This window comes from Ailuropoda melanoleuca, chromosome 9 (assembly GCF_002007445.2).
Source record: "Ailuropoda melanoleuca isolate Jingjing chromosome 9, ASM200744v2, whole genome shotgun sequence".
NCBI lineage: Eukaryota > Metazoa > Chordata > Mammalia > Carnivora > Ursidae > Ailuropoda > Ailuropoda melanoleuca.
This window is the reverse complement of record NC_048226.1, coordinates 6,538,169-6,565,573: the sequence shown is the minus strand read 5'-3', so window position 1 is coordinate 6,565,573 and position 27,405 is coordinate 6,538,169. Positions and strand designations below refer to the sequence as shown.

The window sequence follows — 27,405 nt, the reverse complement described above, 5'->3', positions numbered from 1 at the left end:
GGCAGAGCTGAGGACGCGCGCCGCGCCGCTCAAGGTCTCTCTCTCTCTCCGCGCGCTCACCGGCCGGCATCTGACGCGGGTGCCAGGGGCTCCGGGCACCTTGCAGTGGCCCTTCCCTCGGCCAGCCGGGACTCCGCAACCCAGCCGCTGCCGCCGCGGCCGCCGCCTGAGGGGACCTGCGGACAGGACGCCGGCGGGAGGAGGGGTGCGCAGCGCGCGCGCAGAGCGTCTCCCCCGCTGCGCAGCGAGACCCGGGCCTCCCGGCCCCAGGAGCCCCCGGCCGCCTCCCCAGGTGTGTGGCACTGAAGTTCTCGCGGAAGGGAGTCCAACTCTTCAAGGTAACTGTCTCCTTCCCTCCAGGGAGAGGCTCTCCCGGCGGGGGGGTGGGGACCCCCGGTCAGCCAGTAGCGGTGCGACGGCTGCCGCGCTCCGCGCCGGGGGCTGCGCTGCCTCGGTGTCCCCTGTGGGGGGGAAGCTTGTGCTGGGGGTTCCCGACGGCTGCGTCCGCCGTGGAGTTGAGCAAACTTTCAGGCTGTTGAAGACGCAGCGTGAATGGGGCAAAGAAACACGTGACGAGGGGCTCTTGTCCGCTGGTCCCCCGAAATTAAGGAAGAGAGAACAGGGAGCTTTTACTCCCGACTCCCGTGTGTTTTCAAGTCCTGGGGTCTGGAACGAGCCTTGGTGGACAGACTAGCAGCTTTAGAGTCAGGGAAATGTGGGTTCAGATACCCCGTGCTACTTTTGAGCTGGAAGGGTTGCTTCATGGTTCTGAGCCTTGGCCTGGGCTGTCAGTGGGAAGGAGGCGGCTCTTTGGCAGGGTGGCTGGGCACGGGCAGTGTGTCAGGTACAGGGCAGGTGCCCAAGCAGAGGCTGAGAGAACCCATTGGTTCCACTTCCTAGGCCACTTGGCCTACTCCAGGAGCCACAGGGATGGGGAAAAGCTGGGGGTGGGGGCGAGGATTGGCAGAACCTGGGACAGGGCCACTGAGCTGCCAGCAAGGGAGGCAAACTCTGAACATGCCACTAAGCAGGGACATCTCTCAAGGAAGAAGAGGGGAAATGAGGACACGTGACCAGGGACAGTTTTGCCGTCTCTGGGTTCCTCTGCAGTTGAAGCCAGTGATGGTGGAGCCTTTCTAACCCTGGGGTTGGGTGGTCAGTTGTCCGTGTTAACTGAACTTACATTCCAGGCCAGAGCAAACTGTGGGGTGGGGCTTGTCTCCTGCTGGAAAACAGTATCCAACCCAAACTTCTCCACCATTCTACTCCTTGCAGTAGTCATGAGCAGGGTTCTGAGAGGATTCTTCTAGGGTCTCACTGCTAAGGAGCCCAGGTCCCAGCATTTTGCTTGGTGCGTAAATTCCCATTCTGTCAGGGTGGGCTGCCAGGAAGAAAGTAAGGAGGAGGCAAAGCTGAATGGGTTAATGTGAGGTTTCAGGTCTGGGACACTGCGGCGAGTGGGTATCTGACAGTTTGGGGGAACCCTGGGCCTTGGAAACGCATTCAAAAGAAAGTGAATCCAGAGAAGTATGATGACTTTCTAAAGGTCACACATGACTTAGGGGAAGGGCAGGAGTAGAATCTGGGTTTTCTGAGGCCCTCATCGGTTGCTCGTCCTGATTTAAGAATCCAGAAGTCTGGACTCCAATCCTTTTTCCTTCCTTGCCTCTGGGTTGCCCAGGGGAAGAGCGCCCGTGCTGCCGGGCAGGGCAGCTTAGGATGTGCTTTGAAGATCAGTGTAGGAACATTGGCCTGTCCATCACTGAGCCTGGAAGGGACTGCCCAGAAAGGAAGGGCAATCAGGGAGAAAACCCCAAGGCCATGGGGGAGAAAACCCAAAGAAGGGGGTGCTTCTAACCCAAAAGCAAAGATCCCTCCAATTTCAAAAGTTTCGGATGAAGGAATTATCTAGAGGAAGAAAATATCTCTCAGAGAAATGCTGGAATTTTTCAGGTTACATCAAGTGGGGTTTAAATGAGATGTATGTATGTGCAGTTTCTAGTGGATCCCCGGGTACGTTCATTCATTCTCCAGTGAGTACTGAGCGCCACCTAGTAACTCTGTGCTCCGTGCTGGCCCATCGATGGTCTCAATAAACAGGAGCTGTGGGGATGCAATCAAATACTCAACAACTGATATCCTTTATTATTATAATGACTAATTTTAATACTAAGTAGGTATTTTTCGTTTCCTAGAATTTTCCGTGAAAATCATACTTAAATTGGGATTCTTTCTTTATAATTTAAAGCCCTCTGGTCAATATAGGAGTAAAGAATACAGAGGGGAAAATGACAGAAGTATTATTACATATTTGCAGGGAGTGTCTGTGAGCTTGAGTGGTGAGACTCTGTGCTGTCTGAGCCACACCTGACTCCATGCCCCTTCTCACACCGACGCCCACACTTTGCCCCTGCTCTCCATCTCCCACACACCCACATCCCAGGCAGCCTGCACCCCTGCGTGCCGAGTGGGGTGCCCTCCACCCCACATGCCCATAACAGATTGTCCAACTCCCCAGTTGGAGAGGAAGCTCCAAGAGAGCCCTCACTCCTGAGATGGTGGGGGAGAGCCATGAGGGTGGGAGCCTGCCGGGCAGGGCAGACCTGGGTTCGAATCCCAACTCAGCCACTTGCTGGCTACAGGATTTTGAAGAAGTCCTTGTCTGGTTCTCAGCAGGCACCAGAAACCTTAATTCCTCCCCTCTAACGGCTTCTAGGCCCCCTTGGGGTCACAAACTGTAAGTTCAGGAGAGTACCTACTGAGAATATTCTGTGATAGTAAAGGACTGTGTGTCCCAACTTTTCATGTGGATTTTTTTCATGATGCCTCCTAGAACCTGGTCCCTCCCAAGACCCTTCTTGCTGGGCACAAGGAGGGCCTCCGCTGAGCCAGGGGAGGCCCATGGGCCCCTGCTTGGAGGCTCACTCTCAGTCTGTCTCTGCTCCTGCAGGGACATCTAGCACAGAACATGTCTATGTGCCGGTTGTAAAACCAATTTAGGGGAGTGCAATGACATAGGAAAGTTATCTCATAGTGCCTCCCATGTAGTAAAGGTAAGTATTGTTTCCAGAAACTTTTATTTCTGTTATATATTTGGCAATCCTAAATTAGTGTATATGTGGTTATAATATATAGGCATATACACAATATATACAAATTTGATGTTCATAGGATGAGTTTCTTACTGCGGGTTGTGGTCAAAAAATTTGAAAGACACCGATCCTGATAATGTTTCTGTCTCTGAGAAATTCTTGCCTCGTGGCTCCAGCTGGCAGGTGCTGGGGCATCCTTGCTGCCCCTATGCTAACACCTGGACTGGACCCATAAACAACTCGGGAGTGGAGGCAGCAAGGGGTGGAAGCTGGGGGTGGGAGGGGAAGGCAATTTCAAGGAAGAGGAGCCAGACGCAGAGAGGAAGCAATGCATGGAGGACAGGCCTGCTTGCGAGTGGAGCAGGAGGGGTGACAGGGCCAATGGGCTGCCCTGGAAAAGACGGTCTATGGGTGGGAACATCTTTTTTTAAAGATTTTATTTATTTATTTATTTTTAAAGAGAGAGTGTGTGCGAGTAAGCAGGGGAAGAGCAGAGGGAGAGGGACAAGTGGACTGTGTGCTGAGCACGGAGCCAGACTTGGGGCTTGATTCCATGACCCTGAGATCATGACCTGAGCTGAAATCAAGAGTCAGACACCCAACTGACTGAGCCAGCCAGGTGCCCCTAGCGGGGGTGGGGGGGGGGGAGGGGGGGGGTTGTTGGGGGGAACATCTTGAAACAGGAGNCTGAGCCAGCCAGGTGCCCCTAGGGCGGGGGTGGGGGGGTTGGGAGTGGGGGTGTTGTTGGGGGGAACATCTTGAAACAGGAGCCAGGCTCTTCTGCTCTCACTAGGTGGGCCTCTTGGCCATGCTGTGGGCCTTGATAGGAACTTCACTCCTACCCTCCTTCCTTGAGAAATCTCTGTTCTATCCAGTGAAAGGGGGCTGTGGCATCTCCCCTGGCTGCTCTCCTGCCCCCAGACCTGATAGGACACCCCCATCCCTGAGAGGAGGTCTGGGCCCCTGGGCATGGTTGGAAATGCAGTCAACGTTGTGGGGAGGAGCAGCTGGTGGGAGGGGAGTGCAGGACAGGGACAGGGTTAGAGAGGGAGAGCAGGACTGAGGCAGAGGGAGGACCAAAGAGAAGGGGAATTTGTAGGAAAAACGGGAAAACGGTTCCTTTTTTCAAAAGTTGAATCCAGGGCAAGAACGGAAACCATGGAGTTTACTTTTAAAAACTCAGAGCCTCCTTGTAAGTGGCTGAGTGTGTGTATGTGTGTGTGTGTGTGTGTGTGTGTGTGTGTGTGTGAGCGTACGCTAGGAGGGCGGGCCCTGCGGGCTGGCCTGGGCTTGTGAGAGGCAACTTTTCTCCCTCTCAATGGCCTTACAGTGTATCCTAAAGAAGCTTTTTGTTAAACTCATGAATAGGTGGATTTGGAGTGTGCGATGCTGGCCATCACGATTTGGATATTTGGTTACCTTTGAGGTTACATGTTTTCCCTTTTAAGACACACACCCAAAAAAGGAGCCACCTCTCTCACTTTTGGGGGTGGGAGGGCTGGCTCGTCTGTCTGTGATTGATTTGGCCGAGAGGCAAGGGTCCAAAGGAGAAACTGAGGACTGGGCAGATGCGTAATGTCCAGCCTGGCTGACAACCCCTCCTCAGCCCCCGGATTCTGGGCCTCTGAGTTGGAACATGGCAGTTCCCAGTCCATGGATGTCCAGGGCCTTCAGGGCCTGCCTGTGATGACCCTCATGTAAGAGATCACAAATGGGACAGAGGCCCAGAAGAGGGAAAGTGCATGCCCCAGGCTGGCCCAGAGCAGACCAGTGAGGATCTAGACAGAAACCCAGGTCTTCAGGCCCTCATCCTGAAACATACCATATCCATGGAAAGCATTCATTCATTCTTCCTGCAGCACCACTGGCTACATGCTATAGGCATTGCACTAGGTGTGGCTAAACAATTCACTCGTCCTCCTCCAGCTGCTCATGGTCTATTGAGGGTCAACTTGACTCCGAACCTGCATTCCTATAAAGCAGTGGTTCTTAACTGGGGAGCTCTTTTGCTCCCCAGGGAACATTTGGCCTTCTGTGGAGAGATATTTTTGTTGTCACCATGGGGGAGGGGTGGTAGTACTAGCATCTGGTGGGTAGAGACCAGGGATGCACTAAACATCTGAAAATGCCCAGGACAGAACTTTCCTCCTACCAGTAGAGAATGATCCAGCCCAAAATGTTAGTAGTGCCAAGATTGAGAAGTCCTGCTCCAGATCTTCATTTAGTTATGGGGCTAGAGCATGCCGTATGCACCAGCAGGAAGACTGGGGGTGGGAGGGCAAGAAGGGAGAGTTTGGCAGGCAGTAAAGAGTAGACAACAAAAGAAAATAAGAAGCCAGGCCCCAGTGGTAAAGCAGAAAGAACGTGGACCTTGGCAGCCCCGATGCAGATTGAAATCCCAGCTGTGTGCCCTTGGGCAAGTCACTTATCCTCTCTGAGCCTCACTTTCCACATGTGTGAAATGAGTCTGGTCTGATGGTTGAGACAGTTCAAGATAAAGTGAATAAGGGACTTGGCACAAAGTAAACCCACAATAAAATGACAATTGCTATTATTGTCTTGGAAGCTTTTCGAGGTCCTACTCTGGAAAATCACAGCATCAGCAGGTGTGGACGTGTGATCTCGAGACCAAAGTAATGACTTCTGGTTGTGGGGTGGCATGTAGGTCAGCAACCCCCCCCCACAGCTCCCAGCAAGGGGGAGGGGGGCTTGCTCCACAGAGAAGGCATCCTACATTATGGGCAGTGGGAGGCTTGCTGGGCTTAACAGCCACTTGAACCAGGCACTGCCTGGCTGCAGGATGTGGGCAAATCGCTTTGCTCCGGGAGACTCGATTTTCTTCTCTGTAAAATGGGCATCCTAAGGCCTGCCTTCACAGAGCAAGATCCAGGGAGAAATTACTTCTGGGAAGGTGCCTCGTGGGGTCGGGGGAGCCCCTATGAAGCCTAAGCAGGAATCTTTCATACCTGGGGGGCACTACACCTGATCCAGGGCCTGGAGCACACAGACAGGCTGAATGAATGAATGAATGAGCAGCCCTCACACTCTAAGTTCCTTTCAATGCTTGACGAGAAGAGCACCGATACTCAGTTGGGCTGTCCTCTGCTTGGCCACTCCTCCATCCAAGCCAGCCGGAGAAGCCCGGCCCGGACCTCTAGTTCCCGGTGGGCGCCAGGCCCAGGTTACAGCGCTGACAGCAGCGCCCTCTAGAGGACACTTCAGTCATAGCAGTTGAGTTGTGCTAACCCGGAAGAGGGAGCCCGACTGGGAGCCGGAGGTGTGGGTGAGACATCAGAACAGAGAAAGCCCAAGCTGCTGAAAAGAGGACCCAGTCAGGATCAGGAACCTGGAGCCTTATCTCAGTGCAGGGCACATCCATGTTCCCGTCTGTATAGCAAGGCCTTTGCTCGACCACATGGAGTTGAGCTCAACCATATATTAAGGCCTCATTGAAAGTCACTAGCCAAAGGGGTGGATTTGGGAATTGCCAAGCTTCCCTGAGCCTCTGTTTCTCAGAGTCACGAAGCATTCGATCAGAAAGGGACCCAGGGGACTAAATCACCCGCCTGCTTGATTACACAGATGAGACGCCTGAGTCCCAGAGAGGGCGTTCAGGCTGCTCTCAGCGGAGCCAAAGCTCCCGTCAGGGCTGCTGAGGCTCCTCCCTCCATATCACGTCACATTCAAACCAGCAAAAAAAGGCACCTGATTACAGAAACACTGTGCCATCCCATAAGAACCCAGCTTCAGACAGACTTCATCCTGGGGCCACCCACTGTCTACCCTTGGACCACCTTCTGACTCTGTGCCTCCAGAGTCCTTGCTGGTTCCTGGGATGTTTGGGGGAAGAAAGCCTTTGTAAGAGAAATGTCCAGGGCAAGGGAGAGCCCAGCCTCCCATCTCCTTCAGAGCCCCTGGGCTTTCTTATCCCAGCCTCCCCCCTTGGTCATAGGGAGGGGGTTTTCTCAACCAAATCTGGACCTTGGCCTGACCTACCCCTTCAGGTGTTCCCTTCCTCTCCCCCCCTCCAAACCGCCCTCACTTTGACCTCCTATCCAGCTGGCTCAGGGAAACACCTGGATTTTAGGATGACTCAGGAATACAGTAGATGTTTGTCAGCTTGACAAGACACTGAAAAAGGCACCCGGAAGCCATCATCAGAAGTACCCTCTGTCCGGGGGCGCCTGGGTGGCACAGCAGTTAAGCGTCTGCCTTCGGCTCGGGGTGTGATCCCAGCGTTGTGGGATCGAGTCCCACATCAGGCTCCTATGCTATGAGCCTGCTTCTTCCTCTCCCACTCCCCCTGCTTGTGTTCCCTCTCTCACTGGCTGTCTCTATCTCTGTCAAATAAATATATAAAAATCTTAAAAAAAAAAAAAAAAAAAAGAAGTAGCCTCTGTCCCTAGAATCGAAAGCATTGGAGGAGCTTTGGGGAAAAAAGTATGCCCAAATCCTAATGTACCCCCAGAGATTCTGATTCGGGGGCAGGGTAGGAATCTGCTTTTCAAACATACCCAAGGTGATTCCAATGCAGTCCGGTTTCTGAACTCTTAGTGTAAAGCCCCAAATAGTTCTTTGGGTGCCTTTGGTTCTAAGCCATTTTCTTGTAGCCCTGCCTTTTGGGGTCACCTGACCTCCCCTCCCTGTAGGCAGAACTACAGCCTCTGCCCCCAGTTTGTCCTTTAGGGGAATGAGAAGGTCAAAGCCTGCTTCTGTGTCTCCTCCCTCCTGCCTGAGATGGGAGCCCTGCTTCCTGACCATAGTTGTCCTTGACCCTGGATTAAAGTACATTTGTCCCTGGAAGATGAAGCTAGGCCAGGGTTTGCAAAAGTGGGTTCCCCAGAACATCTGTTTCAGGGACGGCCAATGGACATTACATGTAGAAAGGGCTTCATCCCTGGGGGTCCAACAGAACAAAATGTACCCCCTATTCTGCAGGAATTCTCCAGATGCTGATGGATATCGGAAATCTCCGAGTTTCTTACACTGAATTTTCCAGGGAGCTCTTCTCTCCTAGAGCAGATTGAGGGTCTGTAGAGATGCTGATCTAAGCAATCAGCCAGCTCTGATCCTGCGGCAGGAATGAGGCAGCTGCACCAGGGCCCAAGGGGCAGCCCAGGGACTGGGGAGCGCTTCAGAACCTAAATCGAAGACATGGTCACAAGCAAGCCCTCTCCACCCTCAGAGCAAGATTGGGCCCACCCTCTCCTTTCCCACCTGATACCTGCTGCCTTCTCTTTAAAGGTTGGCCACTCAGGATGTTCATTTTAGTTCCATTGGTTCCTGGATTGAAAAACACGGGAGGGAGGTGGAGCATTCCATGTGGTCTACTGGGGACTGGGGATGGGAACCCCCCTCCCCTCCATGGACCAGAGGCCAGCCCTGTGTGCTCTACTTGCCATGCGACTCCAGGGGGCGCTAGTCTCATAGCCATTTCTACAGACAACCCCTGCCCATGGAGTGAACCCCTGCCCCTGAAGCTGGGCAAGGAAAAGCTGCATCTGTCTGCATGCTTGTGTCTGTCCCCTGTCCTCGTCACTACATCCGTGAGTGTCATCCCCACCCCAGCCGCACACTTCTCTGGGCCATTAATTCCCCTTAAAGTAGCCTCATTCTGTGATTCCCCCTTCCTCAGCCCAACCTGCGATGGCCTCCACTGATTTTGCTTTGTTAAAGTTTTAGCAGAACCGGTCCCCCTGGTGTGGAGAGGGGGGACCTGATTGCATACATTGTCTCCACACCCCATCCTGAGAATGAAGAGTGCTATAGGGCTGTGTTGGAGGTGGAAGGAGTTTTATTAGCCAAGGGCAGACCTGGCATGGGCTTAGAGCCTCACCTCCTACTGCTTCCCCTTTCCACCAGGGCCCTCCTATCCTCTCTTTGCTCTAGGAGCTCCGGCTGCCATCTCGATGCCTTAGGGGCTCCAGGGCCTTCCCACAGGGGTCAGCGAGACTCACATATGCCAGATAAGGCTCCCGCAATGTTCAGTGGCTGGAAAATTGTAACCAGTCCAGCCCCCTCCTTCGCAACTGCAAGTATAGTATGGGTGACTGACCCTTAGATGCTTGCGGCAATCATTCGGGTAATTTGCACATCCCTTCTCAGCCCTCTGGGGACAGCAGAGGCTCTCAGAAGACCTTTTACCCTTGGAATACAGCCCAGTTCTCTTCCTTGGCCCACAGGCCCTCAGGAACCTGTTTCCCCTTCCGCCTCAGCATCCGGATGCACCTTCCCCTCCCCCACCAACCTCTACCATCTCCCACTTCATTCCCACCTTAGGGCCTTTGCCCTCCTGGTCTCTCCTGCCTGAAGCTCTTCCCACTTTGGCTTTGCAAGTTTGGTTCATTCTGGTCGTTCAGGTCCAAATGTCACCTCCTCCAGGAGGCCTTTCTTGACCACCCAATTTAAAGATAAACACGCCCGCCCCCACATCTCAGCAGCCCTGTGCCATACTTTCTTTGTAGCTTGCCACTGTCTAAAAAGTGCTGGTTGGTTGGTTTCCTTGGTGGTTGTCTGACCCCTCCCACCCCCGTCCCCCCAGATCAAAAGCTGTATGGGACAGGCGCCCATCACGCAGATGGTCTGTCTTGATTTTCTTCTATCTCCAACACCTAGAAAATGCCCAGCATGAGGTAGCCAGTCAGTAAAAGTGTGCTGACCAGACAAATGACTTTTTAGCCCAGTTCAAACTGTGCTGCAGAGTCTGCGGGGGTTGTCTATGACACCCCACGGGACCCACAGAGGTGAGTAGAGAGGGGCAGTGATTTTAGGGGTCCCCATGTGAGATTCGATCAGAACAACTCCACTTTAATGTCTTGAAAGCCACTGATATGGTGCTTTCTCCTCTTGTCAGAGATCAGAAAACCGAAACCTAGAAAGGAGTATGTCCGGTAGAATGCTAAGCAAAATAAGCCAGTCAGACAAAGACGAATGCCATATGATCTCACTCCTAGGTGGCATTTAAGAAACAAAATGAACGAGCAAAAAAGAAAAAAACAGGGAAAAAAAGTGCAAGAGAGGCAAACCAAGAAACAGACTCTTAACTGTAGAGAACAAACTGCTGGTTAGCAGGGGGGAGGTGGGAGCAGGGATAGGGACATAGGGGATGGGGATGAAGGAGGGCATTTGTTGTGATGAGCACTGGGGCTTGTATGGAAGTGTTGAATCCCTATATTGTGCACCTGAAACTATATAATACTGTATGCTAACTATCCTAGACTTAAATTTAAAAAAGAATATGTCTGGCCTAGGGGTATGGCACTGGATGGTGTCAGAGCTGGAACTAGGACCAACTTCCACTGAACTGGGCGGTTGTCTAAAAACAGCCCCCACCTGTCCCGGCCACCTCGGCAGCCTTATCTCACCCTGGCCACGGCTCTGCGGTGTCAGAACAGCCACCACGTGAGCCAGCTCAGGCTCCGGCACCAAGGGGACCCAGCTGAGGAGAGACGTGGCTGCTCTCCATAGGTCAATACCCTCTTCCCAGCTTCCCCTAGTAGTTCATGATGACTCGAGCATCCAGGGGGAGTAGCTGCTTTTAGGAATAAATGTATATTTTTAGGTTCTGCCATCTTTGGAGCCCCAAGTTCTATCCCTGGGCTACCCAACATGGACCGTGGGCCTTCTGTCATCTTGTTTCCTTGACCTTTATCAAGCTGTGGGGTCCTGGCACTCCCTACGGCATGGAGGAAGCAGGCTAGACACCAGGGTGAGGACAGAGCATGAGACGTGATTTCCCGGGCCTGGAAGAGCTCAGGATCTTCATGACTCTGCAGACCTCAGTGGGCAACCCTTCTCTGCCTTCATCGTCCACACCGAACAGCATGTCCCCTCCAGCTCACCTGTGTGCCTGTCATCTCAGATTCCCTGCTGGGGGCCTCCCTGGAGCCTCCAGCCCTGTCCTGTCTTTCTTTTGTGATGGAGGGTCCAGCCCATGGTTGCCTATGTTTTATTCCCAGCCCCCTTCCTGATGCCACTGGACTCACAAAAGAATCCATTGGGCCATTGTCCTGTAGGAGTGGGATTCAGGTGGATGGGCTCCAATTCGCCAGCCATGTGACCTTGCAGAGTTGATTAATCTTGCATGCCTCAGTTTCCATATCTGTAAATCAGGTATAATGTCTCTGACCTTGTGAGTTTGTGGATATCCTCATGTGTTGAGGATAAAATAACATCACTAAACCAAGGTACCTGGCACGGAGCAAATGCTCTCCAAGCAGTGACAGCTGTTAATCACGAATATCCCTGGAGCATTCCTGGTATCTGACAACCTGACCTTTTGTAGAGATGGGTTGGGTGGTCATGTGACTATCTCTTCTTGCCCAACCTGAAGTTCCTCACTGCTTTCCTCAGCACTTACTCTCCTCAGGCAGCCATGCAAGCTTGGAGCACGGAGGGACGTGGGGAATGCAAGAAGAGCCTTATGCTTTCTGCCACCTGGAAGCTAACTGCAGAACAGGGCAGGTCCCCTGGCAGACTTGACAGCAGGTAGCTACAGCAAGCCCTATTGTACCAAGAGCCCCCCACTATGCAATTTCAGGGGGTGCCATTCCATTAGGTTCCCTGTGTAGACTGTCCCCTGGAGCAGTACAGGGCACGGCTGATTGTGGCTTTACCCATCAGCCCCCATTGTATCTCATTCCTTCAGCCATCCCTTGGGACTGCACCACACCTACAAAGGATGGACCAGCAAGAAATTCCTTTTCAGGAGTTCTAACTGCTACCAGCTTGACTGTGCTTTCAGTATGTGAGCTGGGGAGGGGGAGCTGGTGCATGACCAAGAGCTGCCTCTGCCCCCCACCCCGGCCCCCAATCTCCTGCTCTGTGCCTTGTCCTCCCCTCCTGGGACTGGAGAGTCAGGAAGTCTAACTGTCCCAAGAGAACCTTCGATGGTTCTGAGCAAGTGAAGGCAGCTGAGCAGCCTGAGTTTTGCCTCTGTTGAAACGTCAGTGTTTTTTGGTCCTACGTGGACCCTAGGAGAAAAGATGCTGAGTCCAGATGGGCCAGAAATCTCAAAGAAAGGTTCACTTCTGGTTTTTTTTTAATAAAAGACAGAATCCAGATCAGGATCTGGGATATATTTCTCCCTTCTCCTGGCTTCCCAGAAAAAGAGAGAGCCACCATCGGCAATCAGTGAGAGCGGGAGGGAGATGGAAGGGCCTGATGATGGCATGAGGGTCAAGGAGCCAAACTGAGGAAGTCACAAAGATAGGGTTCAAAGCAGCCAAGAAAGATCTAGAAAAATCCATCAAGAACAATCCCGGGGCACCTGGCTGGTTCAGTCGGTAGAGTCTGCGACTCTTAACCTCAGGGTTATGAGTTTGAGCCCCGCATTGGGTGTAGAGATTACTTAAAAACCAAATCTTTAAAAAAAAAGAGAGAGAGAGAACAATCCCAAGGCAGGGCACGTCTCCACTAAGAAAAGAAAGGCAGGAGAGATTTAGATTAGACATGAGAAATAATTTTCTAAAGAAATCTAAATCATCCTGAGGTTGACTACCAAGTAAGGTTGGGCAATCTCCTTTTTTAGAAGTGTTTTTAGTCATAGTCATAGTAAAATAAAAAGTTACCCATTATATTCATTTCCTAGGGCTGCCGTCACAAAGCACCACAAACGGGGCTTAAAATGACAGAAATGTTCTAGAAGTCCAAAATCTAGGTCCCTTCAGGGCCATGCTCCCTCTGAAACCTGCAGGAGAGAACCCTTCCCTGCCTCTTCCCAGCTTCTGGTAATGGCTGTGGGTTATGGCACATTCCCAAGAGTTTTATGGTACATGGAGAACTCTCTCCTCTCCTCTCCTCCACGCCCACCTCAGTCCTTTCCCATCCCCCACCTCACCCCTCCCCAACTGGCTGGCACCTTGGTCACTGGGGAATTTATTGCCCTGAATGTAGATTTTATTTTTAAAGGATATAAAATTTCATTCTTTTTTGGAAACACTTTTCCTTTGAAACACGGTTAAAAGGTTAAGGACATCACAGAAAGTTGAGGAACTATAAACACTAGACAGGGAAAAATAAAAATCTGTTGTAAACCTAACACCCAAAGATAACCAGAGTTAAATCCTTGTATATCCTTCGGGTCTTTTCCCCCACGAATAGATAAACCCAAAAATGGAATTGCGTTGCATTGCACATAACATTTTGCGGTTGGCTTTTTGTGTGAACACGTTTCCAAGTCAGTAAGCAGTTTTCCATAATTAGAATATTCCACGTGCCGGGCTCTTTACGGGACACAGCCGGAATACACAAGGAGGAGAGGAAGTCTGCCCTGCCCTCAAGGAGAGCCCGCAATCCAGGTGGGAGAAAGCAAGGTCTGCAGTGAAAACCAAGTAGGAAACAGAGATCCCCAGGTCCTCGTCCCAGCACCACTGCTGTCTGTGTAGCTGTGGGCGAATTTTTCCATCCAGGAAGATGGGCACAGCTGCTTCCCCCAAGCTCTCAGATGGGTCTGAGGCTCAGCTCTGGTGCAGGGATAGTTACCGAGAGACAGCACACTTCAGTGGGAAAGTCTGCAGACGCCCCTCCGCCTGGTGCGTCTGTGTCCCCAGCAAGCCAGAGACGAGAGACTCGAATTTGCTGCTCCCAGAGTAGGCCTCGAGTCCCTTGTTCCTCTCATGGCATGAGCCTCGTGAAGAGCCAAGCATGTTTCTCATTTTAATGCTAAAAATGGCTCATAAAACACGGCCCTTCCAACAAGCTCACTAATTCATCTGCTGCTCAGTTAAAGAAAGAACCCAGAAATGGAAAAAGGACAATTGTGTGTGATTCATTCAGGGGGAGTATGAGGGGCCCTGACATGGCGCCTTCCTAAGAAATTTTCAAGGAAAATGTGGATCATACCTGGTTTCTGCCTTGCATGGCTTTAGAGCCCAATTCCAGGAAGATGCAAGTGTCCCAGGATGCCAGAGGCAGTGTGGTACCCAGCAGGGCCCTGAGTTCGCCAAGGCCTCCTTGAATATAGAGAGCACTCCAGGAAAAAGAAAAGGAACCTGTCCAATTGGAAGAGCGCATAAGGATCTCTAGATACTGGGTCAGATAGGGATATTGGTTTTCCTCCTCAAAAGGAAAGGCAGTAGTCAAATTCATAGAGACAGGAAGTAGAATGGTGGTTGCCAGGAGCTGGGGGAGGGGGATGGGAATTATTGTCTAATGGGTGCAGAGTTTCAGCTTGGCAGATGGTGGTGATGGCTGCACGGTGATGTGACATGAGAACGTACCTGTCACTGAACTGTAAAAACTATGAACTTAAAAACAGTTAACATGGTAAGCTTGGTGGAGCGCCTGCGTGGCTCAGTTGGTTAAGCATCTGACTCTTGATCTCAGCTCAGGTCTCGACCTCAGGGTCGTGAGTTCAAGCCCCCCCCATTGGGCTCCATGTTGGGGGCCTACTTTAAAAAAAAAGATGGTAAATTTTGTGTTATGTGTATTTTACCACAATTCTTTTTAAAAGAATTTAAAACAACTAAATACAAAAGGAAAGGCAGCCTTCTTGAGAAGACTATGTCCGTGAAGAAACACTGGCAGGGAGGAGCCGGGAGGCAGTGGATGGCAGGAGTCCCTAGAAGGCACTTTCTGGAAGGCGGCTGCACTAACATCCTGTCGGGAGGCTATTAGGCACCGTAATCCTGACGGCCGTTCAGGGCAAAGTTGCACAGCCAGAGAAGGCGGGCCAAGGACTGGGGACATGCTGGAGACAGCTGGAAGGGGAGGGAACAGGGCAGGGTGCAGCATAATATGTCAATGCTCATGTCGCCAACTACTCTGGAGTAAGCTGAGAGTCAGAGGGGGTCTGTGAGGGGCTCAGAGAGCAAGCTTTTCGGGGTTTTCAGCCTTATGCTACAGCTCCAAGGTGGCTGGGTGCTCTGAGTCAGACTTTGAAGCTTAACCCCATCGCAGGGAATGTCTGTGAATGGAACCCATGCTTCAAGGCTGGGTGCACAGATGCTCAAAGGCCTTTGAATGACGAGAACAAACTCCTGATAGGCTCCGTCCTCGGCACCTGCCCCTGTTGCTAGCCTATATGTGGGAAGCAGAGAACAGGTTAGGAGTCAGACGGACCAGGGTTTGAATCCTGGCCCTGCCACTCCCTGGCTGTGGGATTTGAGGTTAAGTTACTGACCTGCTCTGAGCCTCTGTCTCCATTGTAAAATGGCACTAATGACAGCGCCCCCTCCCGGGACAATTGTGAGCATTGAATGAGAAAATGCATTTGTCCAAACGGCTGTTGGGCACCATGCTGGCTTTCAATACGTGGTCATTTTTAGAGGGAGTAGTTGTGGTAGGTGCTCAGGCATGCGCACCCAAGGAAGGACGAGCTTAGTGCCCACCCCCGTGGGCGCCGTCTCCTTGCAGAGGCAGACAAAAGCTGCAGGCAGCCTGTGATCCTGATCTGATGGAGAAGGGTGAACTTGGTCACTCTGGGGTACTGGGGAGACGTCCCAGAGGTGGGGCCAGTGACAGCTAGAGCAGAAACGTCAGTTTCCTTCTGGAAGCACACCTCGGATCAGGTCATTCCTGACCTCCCCCCACCCCCGCAAGAGCCACCCCATCACCTACAGAATGAAGCCAAACTCACTAGCCTACTTACAGAGGTTCTTCAGAATCTGGCCCAGCCTTGTTTCTAACTTTCTTTAATCCTACACCAGTTGGATGTACTCCTTTCTCCATACTTTTGCCCATGTGGTCCCTTCTCCTAGAATGCCCTTTCCCTCTCCCATAGGGTCTCTGTCTGTTAAGGCTCAGTTCAAATGTCACCTCTTCTTCAAATCTCTCCCAGGCCCCCCAGACAGGAGTGATTTCTGCATCTTCTCAGCTCCCAGAATTCTCTCATTGAGGGAATTCTCTTGTGTTGTAGGATTTATTCATACATCTTCTCTTCCATCCCACATGGTGAGCCCTGGGGGTGGATTCATACGGGTCCATTCCTGAGTCCTTCTCAGCACCGTACTATAGAGTTTGCCATGTGGTGGGAGTTTGACAGAGGAAAGGAGGGAGGGAAAGAGGAAAGGGAAGAAATGGCTGGAACTTTTCCAGAGGAGAGGCAATTATTCCTTCCACAGGAGAGCTGAAAAAGAATCCTCTGGTTTTCAGAGCACACACTCCTAAAAGGGAAAGCAGTGTGGGTGAAGGATGGCCATGGGGTGAAGGTGTCTTGTCCACTGTCCCATCAGCCAACCCCGAATGGTGCTGGGCAGGACAGGCTAAGCCGAAGGAGCTGGTATAGTGCCGTTTCAGGAGGTCCCCAAGACCACCTCTCGTTCAGTAAATTCTTTAGAAGGATTCACAGACCTCAGCAAAGCTGTGATACTCACAGTTTTACAGCAAAATGATATGGATCAAAATCAGCAAAGCACTTTCCTACCTGTCTGGTAGGAAAGTGTCCTAAGGTGACCAGGTACAGAGAGGTTCCAGCTGCGCTCACCCAGTGGGGTTGCGTGGACACAGAATGTGGCCAACCAAGGAAGCTCACCCAAGCCTCGGTGTCCAGGGTTTTTCTTGGGGGATTGGTCATGTGGCTGACTGCCCACATGGTTGACCTTAGTCTCCAGCACCCAACACGCCCACCATAGATCACACTATTAGCACAGATGATCTGGTCTGCCCTGAGGCCCCCAAGTAAACTGAATGGAGGCTTAAAGGTCACCTCCTAGAACCTGGGTCCACAGCTCCCACTGGCTCTCGAAGAGGAACACGACCCAAAAGAACTTAAAGGGATGTTCACCATGAAGTCTTGCCTAGACCTGGAACCAAGGTGGGCAAACTAGGGTCAAAAGAATGAGGTTTGGGGGCGCCTGGGTGGCACAGCGGTTGGGCGTCTGCCTTTGGCTCAGGGCATGATCCCGGTGTTATGGGATCGAGCCCCACATCAGGCTCTTCCGCTACGAGCCTGCTTCTTCCTCTCCCATTCCCCCTGCTTGCGTTCCCTCTCTTGCTGGCTGTCTCTATCTCTGTCAAATAAATAAATAAAATCTAAAGAATGAGGTTTGGGGCACCTGGCTGGCTCAGTCGGTAGAGCATGTGACTCTTGATCTCAGGGTTGTGAGTTCGAGTCCTGAACTCTGCCCTCTGGGTGCAGAGATTACGTAAAAATAAAAAATCTTTAAAAAAAAAAAAGAATGAGGGTTTTTTTCTCCAGTAATTCATTTTCTTATTTACCCTTGACTAGACCCCAGGACTAAAGTCACAGAACCTGAGTGTCTGCCTCAGGGAGACAGTGGCCCCCTGTTTCCCGTCAGCCACAAGCCAGGCACCTGGCTGTCTGCCTGCCCAGGGACTCGGCTATCACCCCAAACACCTGATGGCCCTTTCTGACAAGAAGGCATTTCACTGGGACACTCAGCTTCCAGACACCTCTGCCGAAGATCATTTTTCTAAACCTGGGCTCCATTCTCAGCCAGGGAGGCCGCCAAGGCGTCACACTGGGTCCCCTAGCCCCTTCCCAAATCCCTGCAGGAAGGAACTGTCTGTTCTGCCAGGTTGGCGGTCAACACCAAGTGGAGGGAACTCAGCTCTTGGCCCAGGATCCCTGCCCCCAAAAAAGGTGCTTGTGCCTGATGGAAAGTTTGGGCTGAAGGACACTCCCTTCCAAAATCCCAGGTTCGATATTTACACAACGTCTGAAATTAATGCAGAGAAAACCTCTAAGTGCCCAGCTGGAAGGGAAGGCTGAGAACAGGAAGGGGCGGGTCCCAAGTCCTAGGGTTTTTTCCACAGAGAGAACAGGGCAAAGCTAAGTGTCCCTGGGTGAGTGAATAGGAACCATTAATCGTGCAATGTGCCCCTCCACTTTAAACTGGTTTTACTGGGAATTTGCAACGGAGAGTGGGGAGAGGTGGGCATAATGGGGAAAGGTTGGTGGTGTTGAGTTGAATTTTTCCCTCAAGGGCCGGCCCCCCACCCTGGGGCCAGAATGGCTGCAGGCATCCAACCCTTAGGAAGCACCACCCATGGCCAGCCTTTCTTCTCAGCTCCTGGACTCAGCCTCCCTCCCGGCCCCTTGGAAATGCAGCCTTCGTCAGGTGACAGCATGGCTCCAAGTTCTGTTTTGTCCCTGGATCTTTGGAGTCCCTCCCTGCTCCCTGAATGACCATCTTGCCCTACTCCCGGTCCTCTCCTAGCAGGAGAGGAAGATGAATAGGTGTTTCCAAGGGCCATGTATGGATGTTTCCATGGGCTACGGGAATGCCCCCAGCTCCCCTGACAGCCCCTGCTCCCAGTTACCCTTTCTCTGAGGTCTTCTAACGGTCTCCAAGGCTGAGGAGGCAGGAATGCTTTGAAATCAGGTGACATCCAACGGTTACGGATCAGTCTTTTTTTTTTTTTTAAGATTTTATTTATTTATTCGACAGAGATAGAGACAGCCAGCGAGAGAGGGAACACAAGCAGGGGGAGTGGGAGAGGAAGAAGCAGGCTCATAGTGGAGGAGCCTGATGCGGGGCTTGATCCCATAACGCCGGTATCACGCCCTGAGCCGAAGGCAGATGCTTAACCACTGTGCCACCCAGGCGCCCCGCGGATCAGTCTTAAGCTTACTACTCCTTGCATTCCCAAACTTAATCCAGAAAGTACATTGCCCATTCATTAAGAGCCATCCATTCATGTATCCAATGAATCTTTTTTGTTTACTTGCTATGTGCCATGCATTGTTCTAGGCACTGGAAATAGAGCAGTAAGCAAAACAGACACAAGTCCCTGCCCTCATGGAGTGTATATTCTAGTAGGGGGAGCAGATAATCAACACACAGGAAAGGGCAATAATTTCCAATTATAATAATAATATAAATAAACAATATCAGGGAGGCACCGGGTGGGGGTGAAGGAACAGGGTGGTCAGGGAAGGGACCTTTGGACAGAGCCTAGAATGTTGAAAAGTGGCCAGCTAGGGAAAGATCCACAAGTATGTGCCAGAAAGAAGGAAGAACAGCTACAAAAAGCCCTTAGGAGGTAACAAGTTTTTGTGCTCAAGGACCAGCTAGAATATGGCTGGAAATGGAGTATGAGACATGGTGTGAGCAGGAACAGGGGCAGATCACGAAGGGCCTTGCAGGCGATGGGAGAGGAGGGCTGGCTTTCAGTCCAAGAACATTCCTCCTGTTCTGCCATGAAGTACCCAGGCCAAGCTTCCCATTGCTTTAGCTATCCCTTCTGACCTAAGCTTTCAATGGGATAAAAGCTTCCTTTCTCCCCACTCCTCCTGCCAGCTCACCCAACAGGATCATGCTACCTGGGGGACATAGAAACTTCTGTTTTGTGATTTGGAAGGAATGAGAGGAAGTTTAGAACATCGTTCCCTGCCTCTCCTCCGAACTGGAAAAAAGCCATTCCCAGAGGCCTCACCCATGGATTTTTTGTCCAAAGGTGCCAAGAAACTTGCCCAACTTCCCCCAAATAGCAAGTTGTAGGTCCAAGGTATGAATTCAGGTTGTATTTTTAAGGTATTCATCTTCTCCCATACCATATGTTTCCCAGAAAACTTGAGAAGAGGCCACTTCAGGAAATTGCACAGAGCCTGTGTTCATAGTAGACCCCAGGGAGCAGATGAAGAACAGCATATCTCTTGTCACAACATGTCCAAGTCCAACAGTTACCAGCTAAATGTCCCTAGCAAGGACACGTATCAGTGAGTGAGGGAAATCAAGGCAGAAAGCCCAGAGAGGAAAGAAATGGATGCCTTCTACGGTTCTGTATGTGCTCCATGCCCTTGACCAGGGTCTGCTCCTCCCAGTTCCCTGTTATGCTCACCACCCCCCTCCACAGGCAGGGTCCACAGTACCATGTGGGCCTTCCATAAACCCAGGCCAGGTTTTTGGTTTTTTGTGTGTGTTTTTTTTAACTGTGGAACCAGCACCTTCCTAGTCCCTCACTAGGATGGTGAGGTTGGCCGTAGATTGACATTGGCAGAAACATCTTCTTGGGCTAATTTCTGAAGCTGAAGTTGAGAGAGGGCTTCCTTCCCTTAGCTGCCCCCTCCCTGTGATCAGGAGCGCGGGAAGCCGCAAGGAGCTGGCCAGCGCTTCCAGCTGCCAAAGGTGAGGGTGGGACCTTACAAAGATCCAGAAGACCCAGCTCAAGGGAGGGCTGGCTCTGTTGGCTTTTCTGCTCAATTGGCTGATGGGAATCCAGACACTCTTGAGCAAGTGCTATTCAAGTTTTTGCAGGTACTGGCTGAGACATGACCCTTTTAATCAGGAATGGCTTGGTTAGAGCTTTTTAAAAACTCACCCTGAAAATCCCTGGGAGGAAGTTAGCAAGGACTGCCTGCAGCCCGGCAGAGCAGAAGTGGATTTGTGCAGTGGCCCTCCTTTTCCCTCAGGCAGAAAGACAGACTTTGGGGAGGAGCCGCCATGTTGGGCTGCAGGAACCAGTTCTCCTTGGGCCTCTGGGGGCACCGGGAGAGCCAGGACTCGGGACACCCGCAGGGTTCCTCCCCGCTGATGGAAGGCCCAGGAGTGGGTTAGGGCTCTCCCTTGGGAACTCACACCCGCCCCCTGACTGGACCCTGCATTAGTGATTGTCAAGAATTCCAGGTGCTTCAGTGACAACAGAGTAAATAACAAAATAGGAATAAGGAAATTAAAGATATGAAAAAAAGACACAGAGAGAGAATAAGGAATAGGAGGAAGAGGGAGAGAGGAGAAAGAGGAGGAAATACAAAAAGAATCTTCGCATTCACAAAAAATACCTTCACAGTTCTCATGGGGGTGAACCTTGCGTTGTGATTCCGGCTTTACAGATGGGAAAACCGAAGGCTTCCATGAGTTCCCCAGTGAGTTAGGACAGAGCTAGGACTGGAATCAGCTGTCTGACTCCCCCTTTCCACACCATTCCACTATGTCTGTTTAGAGTATGTGGTAAATTAGCAGCTGCACTTGGGTCCCTCTGGCTAGATGTGTCGTTGGTGTGGGATCCCTGCCCCTTTCTCTATGCTGGGCTTGAAATCCAATCTTAAGTGCATATGCCAACACCACTACACACAGATGTAAGATGGGGCTTGTCCATGAATGACAAGAAAAGAGGCACTGTTGTGAGATTAGCCTGCAAATAAGTGATCTGCTGGAGGCCAGGGGCTGGGAGAATGGGTGGCCTTGGTCCTTTTACATCCCTCTCCCAGTACTGAAGTCATGGACACAGAGCCACTTAGTTACTGACTAATCCTACTGGTCAACCAGTCTACCAAATTCCAGCATCCACTGGTTCATCCATAAGTAGGCATCAAATAGCATTTTTTGTTGTTCCCAGGACTGCATGAGTTAACACAGAGAGAATTCTTTTTTTTTTTTTTAACTTAAGCCTTGACTTTCAGCCTTAAGGAGGTCACAGTCTGCACGGTGAGGCAGAGCTAGCATACACAGGAGAAAATGTAAGTGGTAGCTTGGGTGGGGGAGCAGTCCCAGTCGGGAGAGGCGAACCAGCCTGGTTCTGCATTTAGCGTTAGTTGCTTCCACTAGCGTGCTGGTAAGCCCACTCCCAGAAAGGCAGAGAAAGACAAAAGCCCTCATTTGTAATGTTCTCTCGTTTTCCGTGCTGGAGATAGTCCCATTTAGACACATTTCAAGCTCCCTATGTGACATCCCTGAACACGGAATTGGGAGGAGATATGGGAAGTTATCTCTGGCCAGTCAGGGCAGGCTGGCTCTGATGCCCAACTGGTTTTCTCTGGGGCCCCGGGAAGGGAAGACCCTACTTGTCTCACCCCTGGGCTGCACATGGGCTGTGACCTTCCCAAAGTCACATGACGTAATGGCGTGCTGGCGTGAAGTAACATGGCCATGTACATCACCAGCGATGTATCTCTCTAGCTGAGATTCACTGAATGCAAAATGGGAGTGGTCTACCCCAAAGAGCTGTGCACCTCACAGGGGCTCTACAAATGTGAGCCTCCAGCGTCCCTTCTCCTCCCTCAGAGGCCTGGGGTGCTTGGGCCTCCATTTGTTCATTCATTCATTCGGCATATATTTCCTGATTGACCTCTCTCTGTGCTGGGCGTTCTGCGGAGGGCTGTGGAGACAGCGAGACCCAAGCCAGATGCATAGAGCTGACAACACGGGACGATGATGACCGGACCCCTAGCACTGGGTTCTGGTCTTGGCTCCATCTCCAACTTACTGTGCGGCCTTGAGCAAATCACTTAACCTCTTGGGGTCTTAGTTTCTTCACCTGTAAATGGAAGGAGTTGAACTTGACATTCACGAATGTCTATTCAAGCTCTGACCTTCTGTGGCTCCAGGAAGGGAGGTGAGGAATGGAAGGCACGCGAGGAAGAGTGAAAGGAACGAGCAGCTCTGTGCGAGAACGGCAGACGGGAGAGCAGATGGGACCCCTGGAGGTCTGGCATGAGTCCCTTGAAAGAGGAGTGGATGTGCTTAGTGTGGTCCCTGAAGGAGGAGCTGAGGGGTAGAAATTATCATGGGGGTGGGACATCAGCCCCCGGCTTGGAACATGTTGAGCACCATCCCAGCTGCCCAGCCACGGCACGCCGCCTTGTGAAGGAATGGGCCTCTCCTATTCAGTTAGAGACTGAAGGCAACCTGCCTTGGCCATGTGGACAGGATCCCCGGCAGGGAGGTCATGGCTATAAAACCCCAGCCACTGGCCCCTCTTCCGGTCGACACAGCTTGAGAGGCTCCCCCAGTCCTGCCACCAGGGACGTGGGGGGAGAGCAGCACTGATGGCCGCCTGCTGGGTGCCACACCCTGCCAGCTTCTAAGCCAGAGACACAGTTCCCGCTCCGGACAGGGGAGCCTGAATGGCACATTATCTCACTCAGTCTTGAAACAGCCGTGGGGGTAGGTCCTGGGGTATTAAACAGGAGGTGGCCAAGCCAGTACCGGGACTGGGGATCTCTGGTCTGGGGGGGCGGGGGGTCTCAGGTCTGGGGTCTCCACTGCATGTTGCTGGAAGAGGGATTCAAGGCAAGAGGGTGACCTGCCCATCCAGTTTCTTAATTCAGTGGAGTAGAGGCTAGGGCCCTGGCCGTGTTGGCAACCATGAGACTGAGTCTAGCTGATGAGAAGATGGAGGGTTTCCCTATCTCCAGCGATGGGGCACACGCGCTCGTGTACACACACCCTCAGCTCAGTTCAAAAGCGCTACTAAGCTTACTTGCCCTTGCCAGGTCTCCTAGTACTTCTCCTAAGAAAGTTAGTTCCTTGGTGAGCAACCCAACCACACACGGAACCCCTCATCTCCCAGCCTTCATCCAGCAGCACCATCCTGCTCCCCCAAACTCCTCATTTCACTTCATTCCGGACACCCCGGTCCCCTTCATCTGCCCCAGCCCTGTCCCCTCACCACCACCTCGCTGGAGAAAGGCCTCCCTGTTGACGGGCTGGCAGAGTCCTTCTCCCATAAAAGACTCAGTGAGTCCTGGAGACACTTGGAAGCTGGACAGAATGGTATTTCTCCCTATTTTCTTTACAGCTGAGAAAACACAAACACAGGACCATATTTATTGCAACGTTTCTGTCCCAAAGTTTGTCTTAAAAAAGAAGAAATAAAATTAGTTTCTCTGCCCAGTCTACCCCTACCCCAAACCCCTGCCCTTTCCATTCCTGGTGGAGGCCAGGGAGAAAAACAGAGCGGGCCCCAGCCCCACAGAAAGCCACTGCATCGCAGACAATGGCGGGCTTGTTCACAGAGTTTGGGAAGAAACACACCTCCAAAAACATACACAGAACTTCCCAGTGGAGGGTGTTCTGAGGGAAGACGGACAGGCGGGCCCTGTGTCTGGACACGGTATCCCTGAGGCTCTGGGAAGAGAGGAGCCCACAAGTCTAGCCCCTTCCCCAGACTGGAGGGGACACCTTATCCTTCTAGGCTCCCGGGGTGGGGGGGGTGGGTGGACTATTTCCCGCGATCGGTCACGCTGGGGCTGAACGAGAGTGCCGCAACTCAGTGGCCTCTCAGGGTGGCAGGACCTGGAACCCCAGAGATTGTTGTTTGAAGGCATCATCGAAGGAGAAAAATGTCTGAGGAGAAGCAGGGGACTGCTTGTTATGTCTTTGGAATTTTCCAGATGTCCTACAGTGTGAGGGAGACATGCCTCACACACTCATCTCTGTCCCCCAAGCGGGGCCCACACAGGCAGGTCTTCCATCTCNCGGGGGGGGGGGGGGGGGTGGACGGACTATTTCCTGCGATCAGTCACGCTGGGCCTGAACGAGAGTGCCGCAACTCAGCGGCCTCTCAGGGTGGCAGGACCTGGAACCCCAGAGATTGTTGTTTGAAGGCATCATCGAAGGAGAAAAATGTCTGAGGAGAAGCAGGGGACTGCTTGTTATGTCTTTGGAATTTTCCAGATGTCCTACAGTGTGAGGGAGACATGCCTCACACACTCATCTCTGTCCCCCAAGCGGGGCCCACACAGGCAGGTCTTCCATCTCTCAGGTGACCAACGTATGTGGCATGAATGACAGTGATGGAAAGAAAGGTCACTCTAAACAATAGGCCAGGTCACCCCAAAAGGGTTCCCCAGAGTCCTGGGCCCCGCCTGCCCCTCCCCCACGCATTCCGGGGAAGGGAGCCCAGGAGCCCCCCCCACTGATGGTGACTGAACCAACAGCGACACCTGCTGGGCCATCAGACTGTGACACAGCGGGGAACGCGGGAGGCTCCATCCCAGCCTCCCAAAGCTCCATGCTTGTCTTTAGTTCCAGGTCCTCCAACCCCTCCGCCTCCCTCCTCCGCAAGGAGCATCTGTGATGCGGACACCTCTTAAACCAAGATGAAATGCTCCCAGGCTGGACAGGAGGGCAGGGTGGGCGCCAGTGCAGGTCCCACCAACAGAACAACTCAGGAAGCATCATCGGGCACCTGCCATGGGGTGCCAGCCACAGGCGTCTGCCGTGGGACTGACTGCTCATCCTCTAGCTAGTGTGCTCCGTCTTGGCCACACATTTGAACCTTCTGGGATGCTTTAAAAATGCCTGAAGATCAGGCGGAAGCCCAGGTGATTTCCATGTGCAGCCAAAGTTGACGACCAGTGTTCTGGTTGATCTCTTGTAAGTTTAATGGGTTCTTTTTGGGGTCTACCTGCACTGGCCCACTTGGAGTCAGGGGCTCAGTTGTGCAGGGGAGGCCTCTATGTTGTGGTTGTCACTTGACGTGACAGTTTTACAGCAGATAACAGTAAGGAAGGCTTTTCTGATTCACATGAAGTCATTGTTTGGGCCAGTGGGAGGGCTTCGGGGGTCCTGGGCTCTGACTGCTCCCCTCCATGATTAATCTGTCCATCCCAGAGCGTCCTCAAGAGCTCCCTGGGTGGGCATCCTTCCCCTGGCTTGAACCAGGCCCCTGTGAATTGTGCTCAAAAGCCTGGAGCATTCTTCATTCTTAAACACACAAGATTCCCAAATTAGAAGTTGGGGGCAGGCCTGGGTTCCGTCAGGGAGGTTGGCTAATTCATTTCATTTCTCTGGGCCTGGGGGATTATAGTAGGCTTCTCCAGAAAGACAGAGTCGATTGGATCTGTGCATCTATAGAGAAAGAGGTTTACTGTAAGGAATTGGCTCACATGATTATGGAAGTATCAGGCAAGCTGGAGGCCCAAGAAAGCCAGGGTGTAGTTCCAGGCTGAGTCTGAAGACTCGAGACCCAGGGAGAGCCAATGTTTCAGTTCAAATCTGAAGGCAGTTTGGAGGTCATCAGGCAGGGGGAATTCTCTCTCTCCTGGAAGCGGTTCAGTCTTTTTGTTTCATTCATGCCTTCAGCTGATTGGATGAGGCCCACCCAGATTATCAGGGCAATCTGCTTAGTGTACCAACTTAAATGTTCACCTCATCCAAAACACCCTCACAGACACACCCAGAATAATGTTTGAACAAATATCTGAGCAGCCAGTGGGTCTAGTCAAGTCGACATAACATCAACCATTGCACGGATCCTTCAGAAGGAGCCTTTATAGGTTAGAAGGTGGGAAGTGCCCTCGAAGAGACAGGAGGTTTCCAGCCTAACACGTGTAATTAAACTGAGAAATCTGGGAAGGCCTTGTGAAGAGAGGACTCTTGGAGAAGACGTCCCTCAAACCACACGCAGCCTCTATTTTGATGTGATTTCAGATCCTTGCGCGTGGAATTAATCACCTTGTGTTGTGTGCCATGTGACCCTCGAGCCCACTGTGTCTGAGCCTCCAGCTCACCCCTCTGCCTCCCTCCTTCCAGGTGAACTATGACCACTTTACTCTTGGTGTTTGTGACTCTGAGGGTCATCACAGCAGCCAGCTCACTAGAAGCTTCAGGTAAGGACACTCCCATGCGTGCCTCACGGATCCGGCAGCCACAGAAGACTGGATTCGGGGTACTGAGTCCCAGACTCCGTGCTGCTGCTCCCAGGGATATAATCTCCCTTCTCCTGGCCTTTTTCTGGCCCTGCCTGCCCCTTTTCTATCGAAGGCAAGCCTAGCTGCAAGGGGAGAACGCCCGTGTGTGTGAACACACACACACACACACACACACACACACACACACACACGCATGCATCTGGGAGCCCTGGCTCAGGTAATCCTGCTCCCGGCTGCCCTCTCACATGGACAGCCAAGGGGGAGAGCTCCTGGCAGGCGCCCATCTTCCCATCTCCTCTCTGTGGATCTTACCCAAAACCGCCACACGCTGAGCTTGGGGTCGGAGCAGGATTACAGATAAGCCCAAAGAGGAAAAGCTGCTAAGGGAGGAACAGCTGGATCATCAAAGAGAAAATTCCTTGAGAAACAGAAAGAAGTCCCCAATACATCACACAGGTCTTTGTTTTTCTTGGCACGCCATCCTTGGGAAGACCCCCGTGGTCTCTCACATATGGCAGGCCCTAGGTGGGTTTCTGATCATCAAGCCCTCAATCAGGTGAGCAAACCCTCCACTGACTGCAGGATGGGTTTGCCCCAGCGTGACCTGTATCTCCCTTAGACCTAGGCAAGAGAGCCCCTGCTCTGGGCCACGCACTTTAGAGGCTTCCCTGGAGGAGGCCCTCGTCCAGCCCCAGTGCTCCTTAAAGGTTGAGGGATCTGTAGGGACATGTCCACACAGATCGATGCTCTCCCTTTAGACCACACTCTGGATACCCAGGATGCCCCAAATTCCTTGCCCAAGTGGCTCCAAACCACTTCCAGGACCCATCCTCCTGGGGGTGGGGGGGGAGCACCATGCCTTTGGTGAGAGCCACGCCAGGTCTGAGGGAGAGATCAAGGGGTGTGGATAGAGCTGGAGTGTGAGGGCTGGGATAAGCATAGGCCTCTCACGGTGCAGAGAACTGGCAGAGAAGAAGGCGGCCTCCTGCTTGGCCACAGGAGCCCCGTGCAAATCTCTAAGGAATCCAAGAATTC

General features: G+C 52.2%; 1 protein-coding gene across 1 annotated transcript in view; it reads left to right on the top strand.

Annotated features, from left to right (window-relative positions):
* Window positions 1-7: 7 nt before the first annotated feature.
* ACAN (aggrecan) overlaps window positions 8-27,405 on the top strand; it is a 64,566-nt gene continuing 37,168 nt past the window's right edge. Inside the window, 2 exon segments of the mRNA XM_034667888.1 lie at window positions 8-338; window positions 26,252-26,328. Coding sequence (XP_034523779.1) covers window positions 26,259-26,328 — 70 coding nt within the window. The 5' untranslated portion in view covers window positions 8-338; window positions 26,252-26,258.